Source organism: Carassius gibelio, chromosome B20 (assembly GCF_023724105.1).
Source record: "Carassius gibelio isolate Cgi1373 ecotype wild population from Czech Republic chromosome B20, carGib1.2-hapl.c, whole genome shotgun sequence".
Lineage (NCBI taxonomy): Eukaryota > Metazoa > Chordata > Actinopteri > Cypriniformes > Cyprinidae > Carassius > Carassius gibelio.
In genome coordinates this window covers 4,822,986-4,847,550 of record NC_068415.1, presented here as the reverse complement: position 1 = coordinate 4,847,550, position 24,565 = coordinate 4,822,986, and the positions used below count along the sequence as shown (strand labels likewise).

General features: G+C 36.9%; 1 protein-coding gene across 2 annotated transcripts in view; it reads left to right on the top strand.

Annotated features, from left to right (window-relative positions):
* Positions 1–24,565, top strand: part of atad2b (ATPase family AAA domain containing 2B) — an 82,114-nt gene that overhangs the window by 23,595 nt on the left and 33,954 nt on the right. For both annotated transcript variants that reach the window (XM_052587111.1, XM_052587110.1), the window contains exons 20-24: positions 7,356–7,491; positions 10,868–11,061; positions 13,660–13,819; positions 17,363–17,485; positions 20,336–20,455. In XM_052587111.1, the coding sequence (XP_052443071.1) occupies positions 7,356–7,491; positions 10,868–11,061; positions 13,660–13,819; positions 17,363–17,485; positions 20,336–20,455 (733 nt within the window). The remainder of the gene's footprint in view (positions 1–7,355; positions 7,492–10,867; positions 11,062–13,659; positions 13,820–17,362; positions 17,486–20,335; positions 20,456–24,565) is intronic.

Sequence of the window (24,565 nt, the reverse complement as noted above, 5' to 3'; positions counted from 1 at the left end):
GCCTGACCTGTACCCATCATTCCCTTTCTGTTCTTTCTAGTCCTTTTCTAAGCACACCCAGAGGCGTTAAAATCAATTCTCAAAGACATGGCAGGAAGAACATGTGAGAGGAAAAGAGGGAGCGAGAGGGTGGAAGGAAGAGATAAGTAATGCAGTCTGAAGTCACACAACCAAAAACCCCTCTCTCTTAATTATGCTGACGGGGAGTCACTCTGGCAGCTCTGCGGTTTCACCTCCCAATCCAGCATCAAGCACCTCCAGCGGCTCATGCTGTGCGCCCCATGCATCCCAGGGTGAGTCGCTGGGCAACTAGTGATTGGCTGGTGGCGAAGCCCTTGATCATAGCGCCCACTGAAGAGACTGATGCCCACCAGGAGGGCACGAGAGTGTTTGGAATAAAAGCTTTAATGTTATTGACAGCCCTGTCTCTTGCTCGCTCTCTTCCTGCAAGGTGTGTTCATTAAAGCCCGTCTCATTCCTCCGAGGAAAGACACATGTTTAATTGATAGCAGACGAGGATGGGTTGGTTATTTTACCCTCTGTGTGGTGCTGGGTTCTGTCACACTTGTTTTTTGTTTTCTCACACACTTTCTGGACTTTCAGTGTTAAATCACCCCTTCGAAGTCCTCTGTGGTGTCTTGATGTTCAAATTTTACCAATATGACAGTGTTTGCATTATGAATCTGCAGTCAACAGTCAATCTGTTTGCTTTGTATTGCTTGAATTTTTTTGTGTTTTGAAATGAGTAATAGTTCTGGAATTATCCCAGAATAATGTGCAGAGACAAATGAAGAGTTTGGTTCCAAAAGACTATAAATCCATTTCGATTAATTTGAGTAAAAATGTGTTTTCTTTGCTGAGTAAGTGGCAAGATGAAAACCACTATTTTCTGTTTCAAACTTTCTCATAGCATCTTTAGGTTATGATAACATAAAAAATTCCAATCCAGATTTTTATTTTATCAAAATTATAAGATTTAATTTTCCCCCCCCAAAATGCAATAAATCCATGATAGGTTTTTTTTTTATTTTTTTAAATGAAATAAATCAATTGAATCAATATGAAAGCAATTTTTCATATTGATACTGTTGAAAATACACAACGTAGTAAGTTGATCCATATGGACAGCCTCTTGGCACCGGCCTAAAAATACATTCATCAGCCATCGCTCCCAAAATGAATTCAACGGGTCATCTTGTTTGCTATAAATTAATTAAACATTAAAAGAAAATTTCATCATTAACAAGATCATGAACAACAATAACAAGTTAGACCACAGATATCCCAAAATGACATTTCCCTAATATTCCATTTCTAAAAGTGCATTCATCTTTGCCATGTTACATTGATTCAAAGGGAGAAAACATGACCTAATAACTTGTTGGGTATCCTTTTTTTGCGTAAAATAAAAATTTTACTTTTCAATACTGACCAGATTCAATACTATTATTGTGCGGAAACTCAGCGTTTTAAAAACCAAACCCTTCAAATATTAACTATGCTTAATAATATAGTCATTTGGTTGATTTTGCTGAAAAGGGAAAAATATTTAAAGGAATGAATATCTTATATCACTATTATTATATTATTATATCTATATCACTATTATTTGCTTTAAATCAGCATCAGTCAACTATGGATACACTGGCCAATATTGGATATTTAAGTGTATGTTTTCCTTTATTTTAAAGTTTTTATATAACCTTTGCCATCATGTTATGCTCCAATAGTTAATCTTTCAAAACAAAAAAAGCCTTTATTTAATAACACTTTAATGTTATTAACGAAACTCAATATGAATTTAAATTTTTCATGCTCTGCATTCTAAATGTATATTTAAAATGGCTTATATTAGTTTACGTTTTATTTTTAGTTGTTTTATATTATAATTTTGGCCATTTATTAGTTATTGGCCATAACTGTAATCATGCACACTATTTATTTGTAGTTCATTATGTTGACAAGATTTGTTAAAACCGCGTCATCTATAGTTTCACCTCTGAAAGAACTTTCCTTCTGGCATACTTCATCTAGGTTGCACAGCCTGGTGGTTTATGTTAACCAAAAGTGTCTAGTGTTAACCAATATTCAAGCATCTATTTAGGCATCTCTTGCAAATCCTGGTTAAAAAGCTTCCTTAAAGTGTGTCTTTTGAGGTCTTAACGGAGCAGTATTCCTCCACAATCTTGCTGTGGCTCCATTGTGGTACAGAACACCCAGTTTTCATGACTCAGTCCATTTCTGATGGATACTATCAAGTCCAGCTCTACATTTCATTTAGTTATTTTTGTCCTTGACTGAATCAGAAATATGTTGTAGTATAAAAGTAAAATGGGTTAAAAATTTCATTTTATGTTGACTTCAACCCAGAGTTTTGGCAACCACAGAAAGATCTGAAGTGGCTTTGAATGGTGAAGTGGGCAAACTCAGAGAATCGGCTGTTTGAATCCACAAAGCCCGTTCCCACTTTGAAATGTACCCCAAGGCCCCTTCAGTGGAATCATACCATCCTCGCTCTGAATCATACCACCCTTACCTTGGTGTGAGAATCATCTCTTCATCCGGGCAGGGGGTCCTGTGTTAAAGCTGCGATCAATACTGGAGCTTCATAGTAACACCACTAGAGCTTCTACGGTCAGATTCTCCCTTAGAATAAACCATTCCGGCCGCTCCCTCTCATGAACACTTGAATCCAGGGCCTGTGAGATTTGGAGATGGAGAGTTTGTGTGTGGAATTCAGAAAGGAGTGCTGTGAAGGATCAGGATGTATTTGGCCTTCACTGATGTCAGCAGGTAGTTATATGAAACACCCGGTAGTCATGCTTTAGACTGAGTTGGAAATGTACTTTCCTTAACTGATGAATAAACTTTTAAATTAACCCTTAGGAAGAAGTACATAATGGATGAATATGCTGGTTTCTGGAATCTGTTGGTTTTATCTGTGATCACCGTATCATAACTGATATCCCCCCAAATTGAATCGACAGCACTAAATCTAAATTGTTGTTGCAGGTTTATTGTAGCCATATTAACTCTGGACAAGACAAATACGTTTTTTCTGTAAATGAGTAATGTTTTTTTGTTAATTTCGGCAAAATATCACCATGATTTGAGGAAAAATTTAATTGTGAGTTTTCTGGTCAAAATTGTTATTTAATTTAATTATTACTAAATAAAAAAATATATATATATATATTAAACAAAATAATTAATATCGAAATTTTCATATTTCACTGTAAACTTAAAAATCAATTTTACATTACATTAATTTACATTACACAGTAAAACTTCAATAGTAATATTTAATATTTAATTTCTTTTGGTTTCAAATGTTAAACCTTATTTTTTTTGGCAGAAAGCCATTAAAGCTTCTCTTTTATTGACAACAGCTGGTTCACAAGTGCTTCTCATTACAAATTTGGGAAGATTGTTGACTCGTGTTGTGTTTCCAAAGTTGTGCTATAAGCATTGTGCAGCCCTATGCTATTGAAAAAAATGAAGCGTCAAAATTATGTGAAAGGCATGAGCTGATCATAACTCTGCAGTTTATTTAGTGACTATTTTCATCTAGACCAGGTTGTTTTGGTGAAATCTTGGAAACAATCCAAAGATTTATTTGTGATTGGGCATGCTTTCCATTTTGACATGCTTTTTGAAAAACAAAAAAATGACTCACTCTCTCCTTCTTTTTCTCATATTAATTATATTAACTGTACGAAATCAACATGCTGACAGATTGGTTGTAATATTTAAAAAAACCAGCATACCTAAGAAACAATTTCCCGTTCCATTCACCTCAAGTAGGCCTTAAGTGAGAAGATATTGAACCTACTTTGGTTCAAGATTTTAAAAAGTCCATTAGCCCAGAGCTTATCCGCATTAAGTGCATCCCAAATATGCAAAGTAGAAGCTCGAGAACAGTTTGCACTGGCCTTGGGCTTCTGGCATGTTCAGCGAGACAGCTGTCCTCTCTGCAGCACTGCACGTCAGGGGTGAGGCCACCGATAAATTAAAAGAAAGGGGAACAAAATAACCACAAAAAATCTCTCGACTCGTCCGTTCCCTCACATTTCTTAAAGAGAAAGCTGTAGAGCCAGATGCCATGTCCGTCTGTAAACAGCATCTGCAGTGGGGGCAGGTGGTGTAGATCACAGGGAGAAGGTACGTGGCCCTGTGCTCGGGTGCGGGAAGAGTTTTGGCTCATGCCAGCGCATGTAGGAGGGATGCTAGCAGTGAGCTCCAGCAGAGAAAGGTTACACCTCAGTGTGCACTTGTTAGTTCACTAGAACACCTTCAGGGTCTGCGTTGAACAGCCTGATGTCTTTTTATCTGTCGGTGCAATTTTGTAATTGTTTTAATCTTAGTCAATATGGGTAGTGAACATTTTAATAAAACAAAAACTATATATGGTGGAAAGACTAAGTCTTTCAATACAGTTGGCTTTAAAAGTGACCTTTTTTTAACTTTCTAATATTTCAGCTTTACTTGCATAACGTTTTACTAGTCTTTTAGTAAACTTGTTTTTCAATGCAGCATAATAATAAAAATACAAAAATGCAAAACTTTTTGGCTAATTATCCAGTTAAAATATCTAAAAAGATAAATGTACTTGACATGCAATACTTAAAGATTCTTAGATTCATTGTTAGCGATTATATCATCAGTATAATTCTATTTCATCTTGTTACTCCAGCACAGTTTTTTCCCCACAAAATACATTTTCTTTCAACCATTTTTTAACTGGAAAATTAGACTGCAAAAAAAAAAAAAAAAAAACCCAAAGTGTTTAAAGTTAAATTCTGCTCCAAAACGTTGTTTCAAACTTTTTAACTCGCATCACAAAATAAGATATTTTGGAGAACGTTGGCCTCCAAATTACATTGCATCTCATTGACTTTTATTTTATGGACAAAAAAAAAAAAAACTTTCAAAATCTTTTCCACAGAAGAAAGTCAGACACACGTGTTTTTGTGTGACATGAGGGTGAGTAAATAATGACCGCATGTTCATTTTTGAATTAAATATCCCTTTAAGTTTCAATCAGTGGGGCATTTTACCCCCCGGGGATCGTCCAAAGTTGACACCATGGTTTGAAATAACTTTTTAAAAACATATTTATATGGCACAACTTCATTTTTACCTCTTAATTGAAAGCATCCTGAAAATGTTGCATTATGAAAGTAAAACACATTGCGTATGTCCTTTGATGTTGACTTTAAATTCAGATATCACACCGGTTTGCAAATCCCAACTGTATTATTTATCAGTTTCTTATCTGCTTGTTGTTCATTTGAAGTGAAGATGAAACATGCGTCAATAAGAGAATGACAGGAGGAGACGAGAAATGTGTTTTCCATATTTCCTCTGGATGCCTTGTTCTCGGGCGAGTTGAAAGGCCTATTTAGTCTCTCGGCTCTCTTCCTCTCAGAATCTGCATTAGTCTCCAAGGCTTCCATCAGCTCGGAGACAAATCATAAAATCACTACCTGGCTCTTTTGTGGGCTACTTGCTTTGCTTCCCTTCATCTCGCCTCAAGAGTTTGGACCAAAGAAGTCTGAAAGCAACCTGAGTGGAAACAAATCTGCCATGAGGGGAACAACACATAAAATAATGCAGTTGATGAGGGATTGTTTGGATCTTCAATACCTGCTCATGATTGGAAATTGAACTTAAAGTGCTCTGCGGGTCCTCATTATGGAGAAATTCTCTCCTAAATCTGTCGCCGCCTTGTAATATTTGGGGAGCCCTGGAGACTTCTTAAAGTGGCTCAGTTTGCGCTAAGATATGAGAGCTTTCTGATATTTAGGAGTCTTTAGCCTTTACCTGATTTAATTTGTCCTGATTGCTGCAGTCTTGAAGAAACTTACAGTGAAGTTTAAACTGCTGATTCAGTAAAAGAAAAAACGCTCCCAGACTTCAGTAATTGGACTGGCACAGCACACTTTACCATGTGAAATTAGAGTTGAATGTAGCCATATGAGACTGCTCATTAAAACACTCTTCAATGACACCTGTGACCATGTGCACCAGACTCTGGTCATTATTTTCAGGATTTCTCTTCATGCACGAGTCTTTGGCTGTCAGGAAGGATGCGTGCATCATCACATTTCTTCTCCATCCTTTCATTATCTTCCGTCAAATCACTCTTCGTTAAAGCCTTTTGTTATCCTGCTCTTCTAATTGGCTGACTGACGGCAGCCATGATTTTGTCAAGTAGGATGTGTTGCTGAAACACCATGTTTTTTGCTCCTATAGCCGAATTTGTAAACCTACCCCTAAAATTTGAGTAAACCACTGGCTTATTAAAAAGAAGAGCTGTAACCCTATTCTGATCATTAAACGGTGATAAAATCAAAGGGAAATTATGCATAAAACATGTTGTTCAATCCGTTTTAGCGTGTTAATGTATTTCTCTCTCTCTCTGTGTGTGTATATATGTATAAAATAATATAATTAGTATAATATGACATATGATAATGATTATACTAAATTATTTATTTGAACATTTAAAAAAATATCTGATGTCTTAACACATCACATCATTGGTTTGATTTTCTAACTGCTTTGGGTTTTACCCTATAAATACTGTATGTTTACCAGCAAACTTTCTTTTCATAGTTCAAGCTGAGCAGAACAATGCTTCATGCCGGGAGAATATTTTCGAGAGTCAAAGCCCGTCATGCAATGTGCTTTCGGGGTAGAAACCAGAAAAAAAAGTGTTACGCACAAGAACAAAGAATGCTGTGGGAAAACCAAATCGACAGGGTTCAACACAAGTTTAAATGAGTTTGTATGTTGGCTGGTTCACTTTTTGGCTAGATGTGTGATGCTTTTTAGTGGAGTCCCAGGGATTTGATCCCTGCTGGTTGGCAGCTTTTGAAGAGCAGTATGGGTGATTTGGAGTGTTATTTTCATGGCAGATGTTCTCACAGTTTGTATATGTTGACTTCATGAGTCACTGTTTTTGATGCTCAACTTAAAGCATATATATATAGGTGATTTACTGTTTTACATAAAACCATCATTCATTAGCTAAAGAACATTCTGTAAAAATGTAACCTTGAAATCTTTAATATCAACTGAGTAAGGTCAAAGATTGAAATCATATTGAAAATAATGGTCGAAATCAAGCTTTGATACTTATCTCTTTACTAGATTTTAAGACTTTAGCCCGGATTCCACATATTGTCATATAAATATATATATGCATGTATATGTGTGTCTAATTTTTGTTGTTAAAAAGCATATGTAAGGTTATTTTTTATTATTTTTCAGTCTGCTGACTAAATTACAAACTGCAATTTTTTTTTTAATTTCTAAATTTTGCTATCTTTTTTTTTTTTTTTTTTCTACAGCTGACATGCATCTTCAGCCGTTCATACGGAGAGGTGGTTTGTTTAAGCATGCCGGGAGAAGAAGCACGCAGGAAGTTTTTTTCAGACCTCATTCTTGAGCAGGCAGCCAAGGCACCACCCAGCAGGAGGAAAACCGGTAAGTGTTTACTGTGCTTAATGCAGAAGTATAGATTTATCTGTTCTTAAATGGAGGTAGTTAAATCCCCTTTTTTGTTATTTAAACTTTTTTACCTTTGTAAGACTTCTTGAACAACTTTCTTAATCTACTAGAGTAAATGCAGCTGCGGGCAGCTATGATCTGGGCCAAGCACTGTGAACAATCTTTGTTACGTTGTGTTGAAATCTAAGCTTCATCATAAATCTGGTCAGATACCCTCATTGCATGGTGATATTTTATTTTTGTTTCAGAAATTGTTTCAAAATACCTTGTAGTCCATATGACTCAGTATATAATAGGAATTAATGGAGACCAGACCAGAAATTTGCAACCAAGTAATAGAAAAATTACAAGAAGAAACTTCACAGGACGATTGCAGTGACGGCCATAGACTCTTAGCAAGAAAAAGAAGAATGATAGGGGCTACACGCACTTTGAGCTTGGGCACTAATGAGGCCATTAGCATGTGAAAGGTGTATGTTAAAGTGCCTTAGGTCTCTACCTTCGGTCTTCTAGGGTGTCAGACGTAATTGTTGATGCTGATGTAATTTATTACCATTGTGACTTTAATATTCCTCACACTGTCCCTCACTTCTGGTTTGGTTCAGATTCTTAAAGGGATAGTTCACCCAAAAATGAAAAATTAGTTACTCCACTTAAAGTTGTTCCAAACATGTATGACTTTCTTAGTTCTGTGTAACACAGAAGAAGATATTTTGAAGAATGAAAGTCAATGGGGTCCAAAACAACATATGTCCACGTTTATTTGCTTTAAGTTTACACGCACCCAAATAATTAGTTATTGATGGCTCAATTTGAATGAAAACCTTTTTGTAAACAACTCAGTCAATTTGATTCAGCTCAGTCCTAATACAATTTTGATTGGATTGAAAGGGATGTAGACCTGAAATAATCCTAAAAACTAAGACTATAAAAAAAATGAATTAAAATCACAATGCATTAAAATATAATATTAATATTAGATGAAAATTATGCTTCAATTTCAAATAAGTTCAAGTACTAGATTTACTATATACACTGTGTATGTCTGTCTATCCATCCAAAACTGAAAAAATCACTTCACAAAATCCCTAAACCTCAAGTGCCATGTGAACAAAGTGAACACTGAAAATTTACAATTAAAAGCTAATACAAAGTGTTAGTATTATAATAAACATAAATGATGCTAAAATATCACTACATTGTAAGGAAAGGAATGCACTATCCAAAATATCATCCTTAATGCTCCACAAAAGAAAGTCATACAGTTTTGGAATGACATGACTGTGAGTAAATTCATTTTTTGGTTTTGATAACTTCTGCTGCTGTCATTGAATTAACTTCTCTCAATTGCGATTACTTCCGTCACCGCTGCTGCTCTTCCAGAATTGCTACTCCAGCTTATGCATAAATTGGGCGTCCCGGGTGTTCCTGATGTTCTCTTCTGGATATCTTCTCCTTGTGGCCGATTGCCATGCTCATCGGCTCCCTCACAGCTGGAGCCATTATAGCAGAGAATGGCTTTCAAGTGGAAATGGGAGCATCACGACCCATTGATGCAGAGCAGGGGTCCTCCTGTGGGCCGACCACGGGCAGCTCTGAATAAAACACAAACCCTACTTCCTTTGGCTGCGTAGCATCTGTGGTGGGAGAAAGGGGCTCTATTAAACACCGGGCCTTAACCATTAGCTATAATTATGCTCACAGTTAGCATGACTGCTCGCTAGCTGCTGCCACAAAGCAAATTGCTGAGGCTGGTGGCTCAACGACTTTCAGGCATTCTGCCCAGATCTTTGGATTAGCACAAGGTTCTCGGCCTGTTTACCGAGAAGATTTTTCTTTTGTTAGCGATATTTTCTTACAAGGCAGTGCCACATTAGCGCATGGTGTGTTTGGTCATTTCTGGCAGTGTGTATTTGGTTCATTGTATAGATTCAGTCCTGAATTACTGCAGCTGTCAGGTTGTTTGTTGGAGCTCTTCAGAAATCAATAATACTCTGCAGCCCACGCTGTGGTGGGAAGCGTTTCTCGACTTCATCCACATAACGCAGGGTGTTTGTAATTCCTCTAGCTGCTCTGGCACAGTTTCAGTGTCATCTGACTCTTCCCTGTTTCGCACCATTTGCTCAGCGTTTCATCTGGTATTACATTTAGGTTTGGAGATCAAAAACAGTTGAGTTTCTAGACAAAGTTTGTTTATGGATCTTGCATAATGTTATTAGACTAAATTAGATTAAAGAGATTATTGCATTTTGAATATGGATATTTTTTTTACAAAAACACATCGATTTATTGGTTTAACTTTCTATTAAACTTCTCATTAACCGATGGAGTGCAACACAAGGGAAGTTGCATCAGACGGCTTGAAAGATCAGACAATTTTTTTTAAATAACTCCAACTGAATTTGTCTGAAAAAAGAAAGTCATAAACACGTAGGATTACTTAATGAGGAGTAATTATGATTTAATTGTTATTTTTGGCTGAACTAATCCTTTAAGATTAAAAATAGTTTTAGTGTTTTTTTCATCAAATAGATTTTAAATTCTTAATTTGATTTGTTCCATTTAAAAACGTTTTTAAGAAGTCTGTGATTTTGTATTTATGAATTTAAATATATTTAGTTAAATCTAGCCTTCCATTAGAATATAACTTAAATATTAAAGGCTAAACAGCATGTATTTGAAAACATATGGAGTCCTTTCATTACTTACATTAAAGAATTTGGATTTAACAGTGGATGACTAATCTTTGAGGACAGTGCAGACCTTGTAGAATTAATAATGTCTTCAACATATATTTGTTTAATTTTGTATACATTATGATTTTAAAATTCAGTTTTGAATAGATTACCATGTGCAAAAACAGGAGAAGCATTCTCATTAAGCGTTGAGTTTTTTAAACATTTTATTTGGTCTTTCTAGAGTAAAAGCAGCAATGTTATGGTTGTATGGAAGTCATTTGTTTGTGGTTGTAAAAGGCTGTATTTCAAAGTGTTTAAAAAATGAAAATAAAATACAAATATTATGGGAAAAAATATATTTAGTTAAATACCGATCTTTTATTATTGTGTGTCTTTTGCAAAAAATCTAGAGTTAACTGCAGATGCAATAAATTCTACCTTGTGTCTGTTTAGTATAGAAAACATGCATTGATTAATTTTATCCCTCTGTCCAGAGGAAATGCATGAACATTGAAAACCATTCAAAAGGCAATACAAAGATAATTTTGGTTCTAAGTGATTCTTTTCTTACTCCTTCAGAAGTACCGAACAAGAATGAAAACAGAACGATCTAATACCTCATGATTGTAGTGAAGTACTGTTCTTAGGGTTTGTGCCCGTTTTTGTGTTTTCAGCGAGCGCTCTGGAGGTGCTGACCCTTGCTGAAGATCCCGGTCCTCGGCAGCTCTCGCCAGAGGAGCAGCGGCGACTGGAGGAGCAGGAGGAGAACACCTTGCGCGAGCTCCGCCTCTTTCTCAGGGACGTCACAAAGCGGCTCGCCACCGACAAGCGCTTCCAGATCTTCAGCAAACCCGTGGACATTGAGGAGGTGGGCTGTTACTGTTACTGCAAGTCAGCAGCTGTATGATTAATGCCTTTAGGGTCTGTACTCCATTCAATATTACCATCTAATTAGAGGCACCTATGGTTTATTAGCAACCCCCAAACCAAACAAATCAAATGATTGTCATTATATGACAGCTTGCGGGCAGGATCGTTACCTGAATCAGTAAATTTGAGAAGGCAATTAAAAAGTTCATAAATATGAGAAGCAATCAAGGAGGACGGTGTGTCTGTGAATACAGAGTACGACACATTTTGGCCCTGATCTCTTGAAGCTTTTTGAGTTTGTTGTATGGTGACGTTCATAAAGCCTTCATATTATGAATCGAGAGCATGGATCCGGATTCTTATTGTGTTGCGAAATTATCTTGGATATAATGTTAAAATGCAAAATATCTTATCATAAAGGAGGATTTCTCTTAAATTTTAATTCCTGTGATGTGAGTAAAGGGATATATTTATGTAAATTATGTAATTTATATTCCTCACAATACAGAAAGGACAGTTTTAGAAAATATACATAAAATATTATAGAAATTAGTATATTTAAATATATATTGTACAGGTCCTTCTCAAAAAATTAGCATATTGTGAAAAAGTTCATTATTTTCCATAATGTAATGATAAAAATTTAACTTTCATATATTTTAGATTCATTGCACACCAACTGAAATATTTCAGGTGTTTTATTGTTTTAATACTGATGATTTTGGCATACAGCTCATGAAAACCCAAAATTCCTATCTCAAAAAATTAGCATATTTCATCCGACCAATAAAAGAAAAGTGTTTTTAATACAAAAAAAGTCAACCTTCAAATAAATGTTCAGTTATGCACTCAATACTTGGTCGGGAATCCTTTTGCAGAAATGACTGCTTCAATGCGGCGTGGCATGGAGGCAATCATCCTGTGGCACTGCTGAGGTGATATGGAGGCCCAGGATGCTTCGATAGCGGCCTTAAGCTCATCCAGAGTGTTGGGTCTTGCGTCTGTCAACTTTCTCTTCACAATATCCCACAGATTCTCTATGGGGTTCAGGTCAGGAAAGTTGGCAGGCCAATTGAGCACAGTAATACCATGGTCAGTAAACCATTTACCAGTGGTTTTGGCACTGTGAGCAGGTGCCAGGTCGTGCTGAAAAACTAAATCTTCATCTCCATAAAGCTTTTCAGCAGATGGAAGCATGAAGTGCTCCAAAATCTCCTGATAGCTAGCTGCATTGACCCTGCCCTTGATAAAACACAGTGGACCAACACCAGCAGCTGACATGGCACCCCAAACCATCACTGACTGTGGGTACTTGACACTGGACTTCAGGCATTTTGGCATTTCCTTCTCCCCAGTCTTCCTCCAGACTCTGGCACCTTGATTTCTGAATGACATGCAAGATTTGCTTTCATCCGAAAAAAGTACTTTGGACCACTGAGCAACAGTCCAGTGCTGCTTCTCTGTAGCCCATTTCCTGCACACGCCTGTGCACGGTGGCTCTGGATGTTTCTACTCCAGACTGCTTCCGCAGGTCCCCCAAGGTCTGGAATCGGTCCTTCTCCACAATCTTCCTCACCTCTTCTCATTGTGCAGCGTTTTTTGCCACACTTTTTCCTTCCCACAGACATCCCACTGAGGTGCCTTGATACAGCACTCTGGGAACAGCCTATTCGTTCAGAAATTTCTATCTGTGTCTTACCCTCTCGCTTGAGGGTGTCAATGATGGCCTTCTGGACAGCAGTCAGGTCGGCAGTCTTACCCATGATTGCGGTTTTGAGTAATGAACCAGGTTGGGAGTTTTTAAAAGCCTCAGGAATCTTTTGCAGGTGTTTAGAGTTAATTAGTTGATTCAGATGATTAGGTTAATAGCTCGTTTAGAGAACCTTTTCATGATACGCTAATTTTTTGAGATAGGAATTTGGGGTTTTCATGAGCTGTATGCCAAAATCATCAGTATTAAAAAAAAATAAAAGACCAGAAATATTTCAGTTGGTGTGCAATGAATCTAAAATATATGAAAGTTTAATTTTTATCATTACATTATGGAAAATAATGAACTTTTTCACAATATGCTAATTGTTTGAGAAGGACCTGTATATGTGTGTGTGTGTTTGTGTGTATATATATAAAACTACAGAATGTCACATTTTATTATTAGCTGTTTCAACACATACATGTTTTACCAAATAAAAAGGACAGCACTTTTCGAGTACATCCCTCTATTTGAAGTGAGTATAATACCAACTGTTGCTTGTTTTGGGGAGTTTCTGCCTTTGCTCTCCTCTTCAGCTGGTGATATTCATGCTCAATCTGATTTAAATCTGGAGACTGATTTAGGTAATCTAAGACTTTCCATTTCTTTGCCATGATTAACTGAACTGGCAGGGTGTTGTGGGTCATTGACCTGTTCCAATATGAAGCGCTTTGAATCTGGTGGCATTTTCTTGTATTTTGTTGGCCAAGATGGTTTTGTACCCTTCAAAATTAATCTGTGTCTTGAATCACCCAATAATAAGTTATTTATATATTATTATTTATTATATATTAATATATATTTATTTTTTGTGAAATGTTTTTATGTATTTTTCTGATTTAGGTTTCAGACTACCTCGAGGTTATCAAACAGCCTATGGACTTGTCCACCATCATGATGAAGATCGACACTCACAAATACATGGTGGCCAAGGATTTTCTAGTGGACATTGACCTCATTTGCAGCAATGCGTTAGAGTACAATCCAGACAAGGATCCGGGAGGTAAATACACAATACACAGCAGCTGGATAAATAACAGTACATCACTTGTTATGGGATATTCACACAGACAGTAAAAAGCAGCAAAAGAACGTCACACTTCAGTGAATGTTGGTGCCGAGTTAGAATATTTAAGTCATGTGATGTTTGTTTATCTTATGTTGACCTTGTATTAAAAAAACAGTAGGTTCAGTAGAGACAGACACAAAAATGATGTATACATAAATGTATAACAAATTATATAGGTATAAAAGAAAAATCCATTTCAGACATTCAAAAAGTGTTTTGACTTGTTGACCAGAACTAGTCAGTTAGTTGTGCACATCTCTAGTACTTCGTGTAGAGTTTCAGAAACCGTGATACCAACCAAAAACAGCAGCAGCGACCGCGGTACTTGAAGTGTGGAGGACGCTAAATCAGTGATTAATCAGCCAGACTTGTCAGTCCTTCACTGAGATATATGAGAATTTGAGGACAGTAAATGCAGCTGGATATTAACCCATTGGCCTTTCCTTATTCAAAAGGCACAGGAAATCATTGTCGCTGATCTCTCCACAGAGGAAAAATGGCACCATAATGAGCAGTCTCCATAAAACCCATTCATCGCTTTAATGGACTTTCTTGCTATTCTCTGGCCATATGGTCGGTCAGTTGGGACACTTTGTAGTGTAGAAAATTCTGTGAGATATTTATTGGTGTTTATGGATGTGCCATACATGTAAATAGTTTACTGAATATAAACTTAACCAGAATTAAACGAGCCATGGAAACAGTGCCTTAAATGCTAAGGTGAATTTATGTAAGTTGACGGTGGGTTTTCAGTGCAATATTTATTTGGCCCCTTAATTTTGCATCTTTACTGACCCTAATAGTTTGAGAAACACCATCAAGTGAGGCAAAGAGCTTTTGAAGATGTGAACCTGTATAACTCGTGCATAAAGCATGCGTTATTTAAAACAACATACTAACAATCTGTGCAAACGGTCATGTGATTTTCCACATAATTGTTTGTGGGCGAAGTGAGATAAGACAACTTTAGATTATATAATTGAAGTCTGCTAGCTGGCTACTTCTGAACAACACTTTTTTGTCAGGACTTAACTCCCAGTCGTCTGGATTAATTGGTCAGCCAGTGAAGGTTGTTGGCTAAATGCAGTTGGTGCCTATGAATAAATCATAGTAGCCCATTTGCTGGGAGAACGTGGGTCATTTGTTTAAATGCAGCATCCACAGAGGAGCCACTGAAGGAATGAGACAAAACGCAATTAGCTACTTTAATAAGGAAACAGAAAGAGGCTTCTAGTCCAGTTAGAGCAGGGGAATATGGGATTTAAGAGCTGTCAAAATTCCATTTGTTAAGCTTTACTCTCACAATTCAAGCATGAACGTTGCTCTTAAAAATCGAAGGTGTCCTTTCCCTCATTATATAGGTAATCATTTTGTTTGGTCATTTGTTCGTTGTTGTGTTTTTTTTTTTTGTGAGTTTCACTTCTTTCTTTAAAGTGCTGTGCGGATCCAGTGCGGAGTTGGGAAACCTCCTTTCATTCAAGAGGGTCTCTCAGCGGTCGTTTGAAAGTCAGATTCCTAGAAAATGTGTGCTTTGAAATCATACCCCAGCTGAAGTTTCAAAATCACATCTTAGCGTGCGAGTTTTAAGGTTCTTCTAATTCCGATGATTTAATTCCGAGCTGCCTAATCCTGCCCCTGGACATCAGCCTCCCTGCTGAGTTTCCTTCCAGCCCTGTTCTAAACCAGCTGCTTCAACTTTCTAGTCTGCATCCCAATCCACATCCTTCAAATTAGAACTATGTACTTTGCTGGGGATGGAGAAGTACTGTATATATTTTTAAGTATGTAGTAAAAACTATGTAAATGGTGTAGATATTTATTGCTGCAAATTTTTGTTACCTGAAATAAAATATGCTTATATATTTTTTTTTATAGTTCATGATAGTGTTGTCAAAAGACCCTTTATTTACAAAAAAATTTAATGTGTTTATATTTAATTAATTAAAAGACAAATAAAATTTTGGAGGAACTTGTTTACTATTTCTCATAATTATATTACTTGTAGAAGAACTTTAAACACAATTGTAAATAAGTATAAAGAATTGCGTTGTCTTTTTTGTTTTCTTAATTAGCAATTTGTTCGTTTTGCTTTGCTACCGAAATTGGTACTGAGAACCGTGAATTTTCACTGGTATTGGTACCAAATACTGAAATTTTGGTACCGTGACAACACTAGTTCATGATAATTTGGAGTATATACTGTGCAGGACCCAATAAGGAGTAAATTGGTATTCTATTGCAAACAGTGTTCAAATTCAGTGTGAAGGTTAATCTCAAAGATCTGGACTGAGCACCACTGATTTAATTTCTCCTGGGACCGTTTGTTCAATTGTCAGTTTTGGCACCAGCAGCCTTAGATCTGTGTGCAGTGCTTTGAAAGTCAAAACAAGTGTATTTACACTCTCTTCCTCTCTGCCTGCCATTATATCCTTGACTGGAGTAAAGAGTGTCCTCTCACTCGCTCTAGATGGCTTAATTAGGCCCATCTTCCAATTAAGAGGCGAACTTTGCCAGATCCTGACCTCCAGCCCGTCCTAGAGTAATGAGGACTACCCAGTAACGTGCTCTCTTTTCTCACACACACATTTTTCCTCCCTACATGTATGAAAGTGGCTTGATTAATGATAGAGAGAGAAAAAATAAGGCTAGAATACAAATGGTAGCTCTGAGATCTTTGAGAAAACACCGTAATCCCTGTTCTCACACCAGTGTGTTTTTGTAAACAGAGATGCTTCGATTGACTTCCTGCGGAGCGCTTCAGAAGTGTGTTCAGATGCTCGCATGAAAAAGCCGATGCTTAAGTTTCCTCAGTGAATCTTTAATCGATTACAGTGAGCCGTTGCTTGATTTACATCACCAAATTTGATTTTGATTTGTTGCGCCTCTTTTCATGTTCTTGTTCATTCCATAATTTTTATTTATATAATTAAAGTTTTTTTTTTTTTTTTTTTTTTTTGGTACTCCGTAACATTGCCATTTAGGTTCATTATGTGCATAAACTTCTTTGCTCCTATTGGTGGTCACTGACAGTGTTGTGGTAATGCATTGGACACTTTTATCAAGTAACTAGTGAAATAATTAATTACTTTTAACATATTATATAGATTACTTATATACGAAAATATCTAATATAATTTGCCATTGATAATGCAATCCCAATCATTCTTTCCCATAAATAGAATATACTTTAAAACAACTGCTATTCGAATTTGGAATAATTACAAAACTTATTTATGCAGTGTCTACACCTTGTTGATTATAATAGGTGGGTATGAGTTTGGTCTTGTTGTAACTTGTAATTTTTTTTTTCATTATTATCTAATTGTGGTAGCTGTAAATGTGACTTTCATTATTTTTCTGATTAATTGCAACCCTAATACCCAGAGATCCTATTTTCAGTCTTCAAGAATGTGGCTCCTCCTTCAGCTACCCAAATGAATTTTTCATTGACTGTGGCCTTCCTTTGTGCTTCCACAGATAAAATCATCCGCCACAGGGCCTGCAGTATGAAGGATACTGCGCACGCCATGATCGCCTCTGAACTGGACCCTGAGTTTGACCGCATGTGTGAGGAGATCAAGGAGTCCTGCAGGAAGAGAGGTGACACAGCACTTCAGGCTGTCCTTAGCCCGGGGTTTTCTTTGAGCTAGACTGACGCTGTGTACCAAAACGTGACGTGTAAACTCTGCTGATCACAGATAAGCAAGAGAGAATCGTCACTGCCTGATGGGGCGACGCAGAATGAAAAAGTTTTTCACGAGTCAGGGCAATAGAGGTGGCACAAAATTAACGACGTGTGTATAATTCCACCCACTCTAAAGCAGTACTAAACTGCAGTGGAAAAACAAAGCGAACAGAGTCGAGCCGAGCCATGCCGTACCGAGCTGAGTCGTACCACGCAGTGGAAAAGCACCATTAGTTTGTTCTGAAATCTCTCCTTATTCCCTATGTAGTGCTCTGTGGCATTCACTTTATAGGGAATTTGAAACACAGAAAGAGTTATCAGTATTGTACATATGTAACCAACTGTTTGGATTAATAGGGCCCTACGATTTCCGTGATGTAAATGTGATAGATGACCACTCCTGGACATGATCTCTAGAACAGCTCTGAGAGTCATTTCATGAGCATTTTGCCATTTCTTTTGAGAAACACTATCGTCATGTTATATACACACAGAGAATTAAAGGTTAATTATAATGATATTTGTTGTGGTATAGATAAATACATTTAGGCCCAATCCCAATTCTATTTTATACCCCTTCCCCTACCCCTCCACCTACCTCTTCCCCTTGTCCCTTGAAACAGAGTGTCAAGGGGTAGGGGAGAAAATATTCCCCTAAGGATTGGGACACCACTACCATGACGTCACACGTCATCATTCGTCGTCTAGCTCTTACAGTACACACATATACTGGTGTGCTGGTGTGCATTAGAGCCTTTAATTATCGTTCTTTATTAATGAGCTGCTTACTCACACACACACACACACACATCGGAAATCGTGCAGCTCACACATCCAGGAGAAAATAAACTTGTCAACACTGCCACGTGACTTTTATTAAATACAGTTTAAATACTGAATCGCTACATTATATTATCCAGCGACGAGAGGATACAATCACTGTTTTTAAGTAAACTCAGTCTAAAAAGATAAACGCACAGACGTGGATACACGCAACTTCCATTTTCTCTCTCTCTCTCTCTCTCTCTCTCTCTCTCTCTCTCTCTCTTGAATAGGCAATATTTGAGAAAATGTTTAGCGATTTCTAATTATTGGGGGGATTACGGCAGTTATGGCCCTGATCAGACATATGCTGTGTATCATGCAGTCTGTAATGATATGACGTTAGCAAATATTAGCGATTTTTTGCAGGCATTTCTTTGAGTAACATGACTGTTAATATGAACTCACAATTGAATGTAACATAAAACAAATGATTACTTTTTGGTTAAAATCTTTATTTATGGCAACAAAAAAGCTTACATTTATGTGTCTTTTTGTTCGCTGTAGCAGTCATGATGCAGAGATAATTCATACCCCTTCGTTTGAAATGTGGTCCCGAAAAATCTTTGTTTGAAGGGCTATCTGGCCCTTCCCCTCCCCTTAGAATTGGGATTGGGCCTTACTGTATGTTTAGAAATATTTATGTCTATGTATGCAAATAAGGAAATACATGTATATAAATAATATAAAAACCTTTAGAGACATATGGGTATCATTTAAAATAGTATACAAATGGGGATTCAGCCCTAAATTTTAACATGCATGCCAACACCCATTAGCACTAACATTTAGTATTAGGGGTTTAATCCACAAAGGCACATAATGTTTCTCAGTTTACTTTTAAACACAAAAGAATAAAAAAAAATCCAGGACGACCAGTCCCTCCACCACCCTTAAATCACCAGGGGGCTTTTCTCCCGCAATAATTTCCTGTAATTTGTTCATTTTGCGTCTGCCTTAATGAAAATCTCGCATGGCCCCCTTCTGGGCCACCCCTCGGTACCTTTTCATTTTGCGCTGGTTCAGTTGGACGAATACGGTGGGGTAAAAAATGACCTGCTCCAGAGAAGTGCTGCTGAATATTTTATATGGTGCAGTGGAGAAGTTATGGCTATTGGTATTGTGTGGTGTGTAAGTTTGAAGCAGGGCGGCATGTGAATGAAAGACCACCATGAAATGGCTCGATGAGGACTTTTTTTTTTTTCAGGTAAAACAGAGAATTATAATTAGGCTTGTACCTTGTTTCCTTTCTTTGCTTTTTTCCAGCATGATTTACTATTTAATGTTGCTAGTTGGCAACTAGGTGACATCAAGGGCAGGGAAATGATTCATCTAGAGTGCGTTTGATTGGACAAAATGAGTGAGTGCAGGATGAGTCATCAACATCAATATCTCCGTTCTGGCCATAACATTATTAGCTGAAGTGAATTTAGTCTTGCTTTACGAGTCCTAGCATAACAACAGACTTGCTCTAACAGCCGAAAAAACCTGATTTAATGGGATCTTTAAGAAGTTCTCAACTGTGTGATAAAGCCCACTACCAAGTCTTTATGGTTTTCTAGTCCTGGCTTGAATCCCTTCTTCAGTGTGAGCCTCTGGGATTTTTTCATTTTAGCATTTGGCAGCCAAGATGATGATTTTGTAGAATATGATGATGATGATCCCCCTGTGAGCGACCATCTTTCTGAAACCTCCTCTGAAGAGGCCATATATTTTCATGTGTAAGGAGTCATTTGTACTGTCTGAGAAAAAAGTAGTCTGATACTATAAAGACAAATCTTGCCAAATATAAAATGTAATAATTTAATTAATAAAAATAATAAAAATAAAAAGCTGCAGGTTGGTTTTCTATCCTTCTTAGCTAGCATATTGTCTGATGTGTCAGATATTCCTTCAGTTCAGTCCTTGTCTCTGCAGTAACTTCTGTTTTCTTATTCTCGCAGGCTCTCTGACCACAGCGCAGCCGGCCGTCACTCCGAGCGCTGTGGCGACCAGGAGACCTGTGGGAGAGGAGGCGGGGTTAAGCGCTTCTCAGGGTGATGGAGTGGACAAGCACTGCAGCAGTGAGTACATGCAGAACACAAACAGAGCTTTTAGGCTAGACTTTGCAGGTGATGGAACAAGCTGTACTTTGACTGCGTTGTGTTACACTTCTGCTAACAGCTCTGCCTGTGACAGGAGTTTTCACGTGGGACAGTGTGATTGTGTCTCCAGTTCATGGCCATTCTGTAGATTCTATTCCACTCAAAACACTGACTCTAAGAGATCGGTTAGAGTAGAATTGTGTGGTATGAGATAACTGAGCGACTGAAGACATGTTCGCTTATTGAGGCTGTTTAAATGTGCTTATTTGATCTGAATAGGTTTTTTTGTTTACTTTTGGAACTTAATGAATGCAAATTCAAAATAATTGTAATATTTGTTAAAAGAACATGTATATTACTAGTCTGCTGGTGATCAACTAATATGTGCATGTTATTCCACAGAAGAAAATTATATCTAATAAACAATCTTTAATCAGAATTTGAAACTTGCATGTGAAAATAATGTGAAATTCTTTGAATATTTGTAATTTTTTTTTATTTAAGATTATTACTACATCGTTGCGGTGTTGTAAACCGAAAGATAAGATTATATTAAGATATGTAAAATAATTTTAACATTAATATTTTTCACTTAAGATATTATTTTCCCAATAATATTTTAAGGGGAAAATATTAATGTAAAAAATATTTTTACTAAATTAAAAAAATAAATAAAAAATGTTTTACTGAAAATGAATTCTTGACATGAGGTCATCAATACAGAATTATGAGAAGTTACTTATTTATGAAGCTTAAATGCAAACCAAATACTCTGTAAAAATATTTATTATCTTTTTATTATTTTGGAGCTCAAATTTCAGTTCAGTTCAGTTTCTGAGCTATAAATCATATTGTACTATATGTTAAACTACTAACATAAGGTTTGGGATTTTTCCAACCAAGGTTTAGCTATTCCTGATTGGATTCAAGTGATTTGGATTTTGAATGACTCAAATTCAGAAAAACATCCTTTTGACTTTAACAAGTAATCTTCCGTGATACCCTATATGGTCCCCCTGGTCCTTGAACATTTTCTAAAGTATGATTTCTAGGCCTGGGAAAATCATAGTAATTAATAAAATCGTAAAAATTCATGTACAATTTTGTTGCATACACACTGATCTGCGAGAAATTATTTCTCAGATTAGAAATGAATCCTTTTAAGTGCAGTTTCTGTTTTGTAAGCTTGAAAAAAGTCATAGGTCTTTTTATATTTTAGTATTTGAGTTTTTTTTGTTTTTTTTTCATAGTTTTGTGCTTGGTGAAAATAGGCCAAGAGAGCAATACATCTCGCATTGATTTGGGGGTATTAGAATTGTACATCATACAAATATAGTCCCTCTGCTGGGAGTGAAGCTGGGATTGACTGTAACACCGCAGAACTTCTCCCAGCATCAGAGCGGTGCCCTCTGGTTGCTCTCCCTCACCGCCTCCTCTCTAACTGCAGCACCAGTCAGGTCAGTCCTCTCCTGTGGCCGCCCGGCAGATGGAGAGGGATGCTGGGAAGGCTCAGGGGCCGCTAGGGTCAGAAAGCACATCCGTGCAGCAGCTGGGAACGTGTTTTATCACATTCATCTCACATCTCTGCTTCAGAAAGGCTTTTAGCTGGGCCTCAAAAGAGGTTGTTGTGGAGGAGTGACTTGTTAAAACCTATCATGTGGCCACGTTGCCAGATTGAGCCGTAATGCTGTGAATGGCTGAGAGCTGGCATTACCACCCCTGGTGCGATAAGCAAGTTGGTTCTTGCAGCTTTGCCAGCGTGGACTCGTTAGATTGCGGATAAGTCATCGGATGGCAGTAGAGGAATGCTTCCACATGCGCTTAATTTTAATTAGCAACTATCGAATATATAGTTGATCTGAAGGGTTTTTTGACTAGTCTGAGTTTGCTACAATAAGTACTGGTCATAGGTCAAGGTTTGTGCAACTATATCAGTTTTTTTTGTGTGTGTGAGTGTGTGTGAAATCCAGCCTTGGGAAAGTTAACGAAAATATGTATTCCTAGTTATTATCCAATTTAAAATGTATTTATTTAGCAAGAAACAAAAACAAAAAACTGTAATAGCACCAAAACCCTGTCCTCTGATTGTCGAATTAGTGTCCTGCACTTCCTCATCCTGCCACAAGGTGTCATATGTCTCTCTGATAATCTGACAGACTGTGTAGAAACGTACAGTATAACAGCTCAAGGGAAAAGAAACGCAAAGAATGATTGCATCCTTGAGAGATGAGAAGGTGGCTGTTAGGTGCAATAAACACCTCGGGATGAGATGGGTGCGCTCCTGTCTGCCTGTGTTATATTTCTTGCTTGTGAACGCGAGGTGAGTGAGCACAAAACTCAAGCTTTCAGCTCCTAAGAGCTTGTTAAGCATTTCATCTACCTTCCATCTGTTTTGCCCAACAACAAACACTCATTTAAAGAAAAGCCTTCTTAAATTAGCCTTATCCCCCAAGTGATTAGTTTTATCTTTGATGCTGTCAAAAAAGCCATTAGTAGTGTTTTTCTCCTCCTTTTATCGGGTTTAATGGCATTTACTGATTCTGGGCTCAGCTGACAATTTAATCTGAAAAGAAAATTGATCCAAGGAGCATCATCAATTTTGTGTGTGCTGCGAGTTATTCTTAAATTCGGACTCTTCAAGCTAATGCTTGCCAATTGATAAATCTTGTCCCTTTGTCCTTGAATTAAACTGAATGCAAAAACAACAACAGTGAGAGGATGGCAAGGAAAGGAGTATTCCAGAATAATCCAGCTCATTAAATCAGGTAGTTTTTTGTTTGTTTGTTTGTTTTTATTTTTGCATGGTGACATTTTCATGACAATTAACACATTTTCCAACTTTTCAAAAAAGTTTTTTATTTTCAATGAATATTCTCATTTATTCCTCATTTAATTCCCCAAAACACTGCAATGCAGTTTTTGTTTCTTTTATTACAATTAAACAAATATTACCATTAATACTTTACCATGAATTAATAATGTACAGTTAAAAAATGCATTACATTGCATTGTAATATGGATTTTTTTGGAGGGGGTAAATATTCTTCAAAAATCCTGAAAATTACATGACAATTTTTCAGTTTTTCACATCATCTGAAAAGTCATTAAACTTTGTATGAGGAACTGACCAAAATAAATATTTTTGTCAGTAATAATCTCTGCAAAGTTCTATGGAGTCTTTGATTTATGATTTGGGAATTCATTTAGTCTGGTTTTGTGTACCTTTGAAGTTCAAAAGAAGGTAGATTATTAATTTTTTTCATCGGTTTTTGGAGAACTTTTTAATTGTATAACTGTAGATGGATGGAAGGATGTAGTTTTTTTTTTTTTAGAATTTGGTGTGAAATATAACCTGGACATGTTCTTGACAGACTTTGCAAGAAAACACCTTGTGCTAATTCTGTGTTCTGGTGTGAAACTATTCATCATATGATGCTCTATATTTAAAAGAATTCAGTTTGTAGGTGTGAATGCTAGAACCAAAGCAACATGACAGGAGAAATGACAAATGAACCATCAGATTCAGACGCCTCAGCAGTCTTGTACCAACAAACAGGAACAAAGAGCGACTTGTTTCCGCTGTGGTCCGCTGTTGTCCTGATGCTGAGTCAGCCGCCCAGCACCGACTCGTGGAGATGGCAAAACTAAGCAGTTCTATTATCAAGGTCTTTTATGGGATAGCAGAAGGGATATTTAATCCCAATGCCGTCCAGAGCTGCTCACTTTCCTGCTTATCATCACTGTTATCTGATACCGAAGGTTGTGAACGCTTGCCAGTGCTCTAAATCAGTGACTTTCAACCGGTTATGCTTCAGAACACAGAGTTTAAGGTGCAACCCAGCACTGTGCCAAAATTGTTTATTGTACAAGTAAACTATGAAATGTATTAAGATTACACAAACCCAACAATATGCAAAAAAAAAAAAAAAAGTTTAATTTTAGTAATGTAACTATTTAGCATTGAGACATTGATGCATGTTGAATGAATGGGAAATAATATATGATGGTTTGTTTCTTGAACCGTAATGGTTTTTAAGGATGAGAAGGATATCATGTAAGCGATCCATGTTAATTTGACTGTATCTTCTG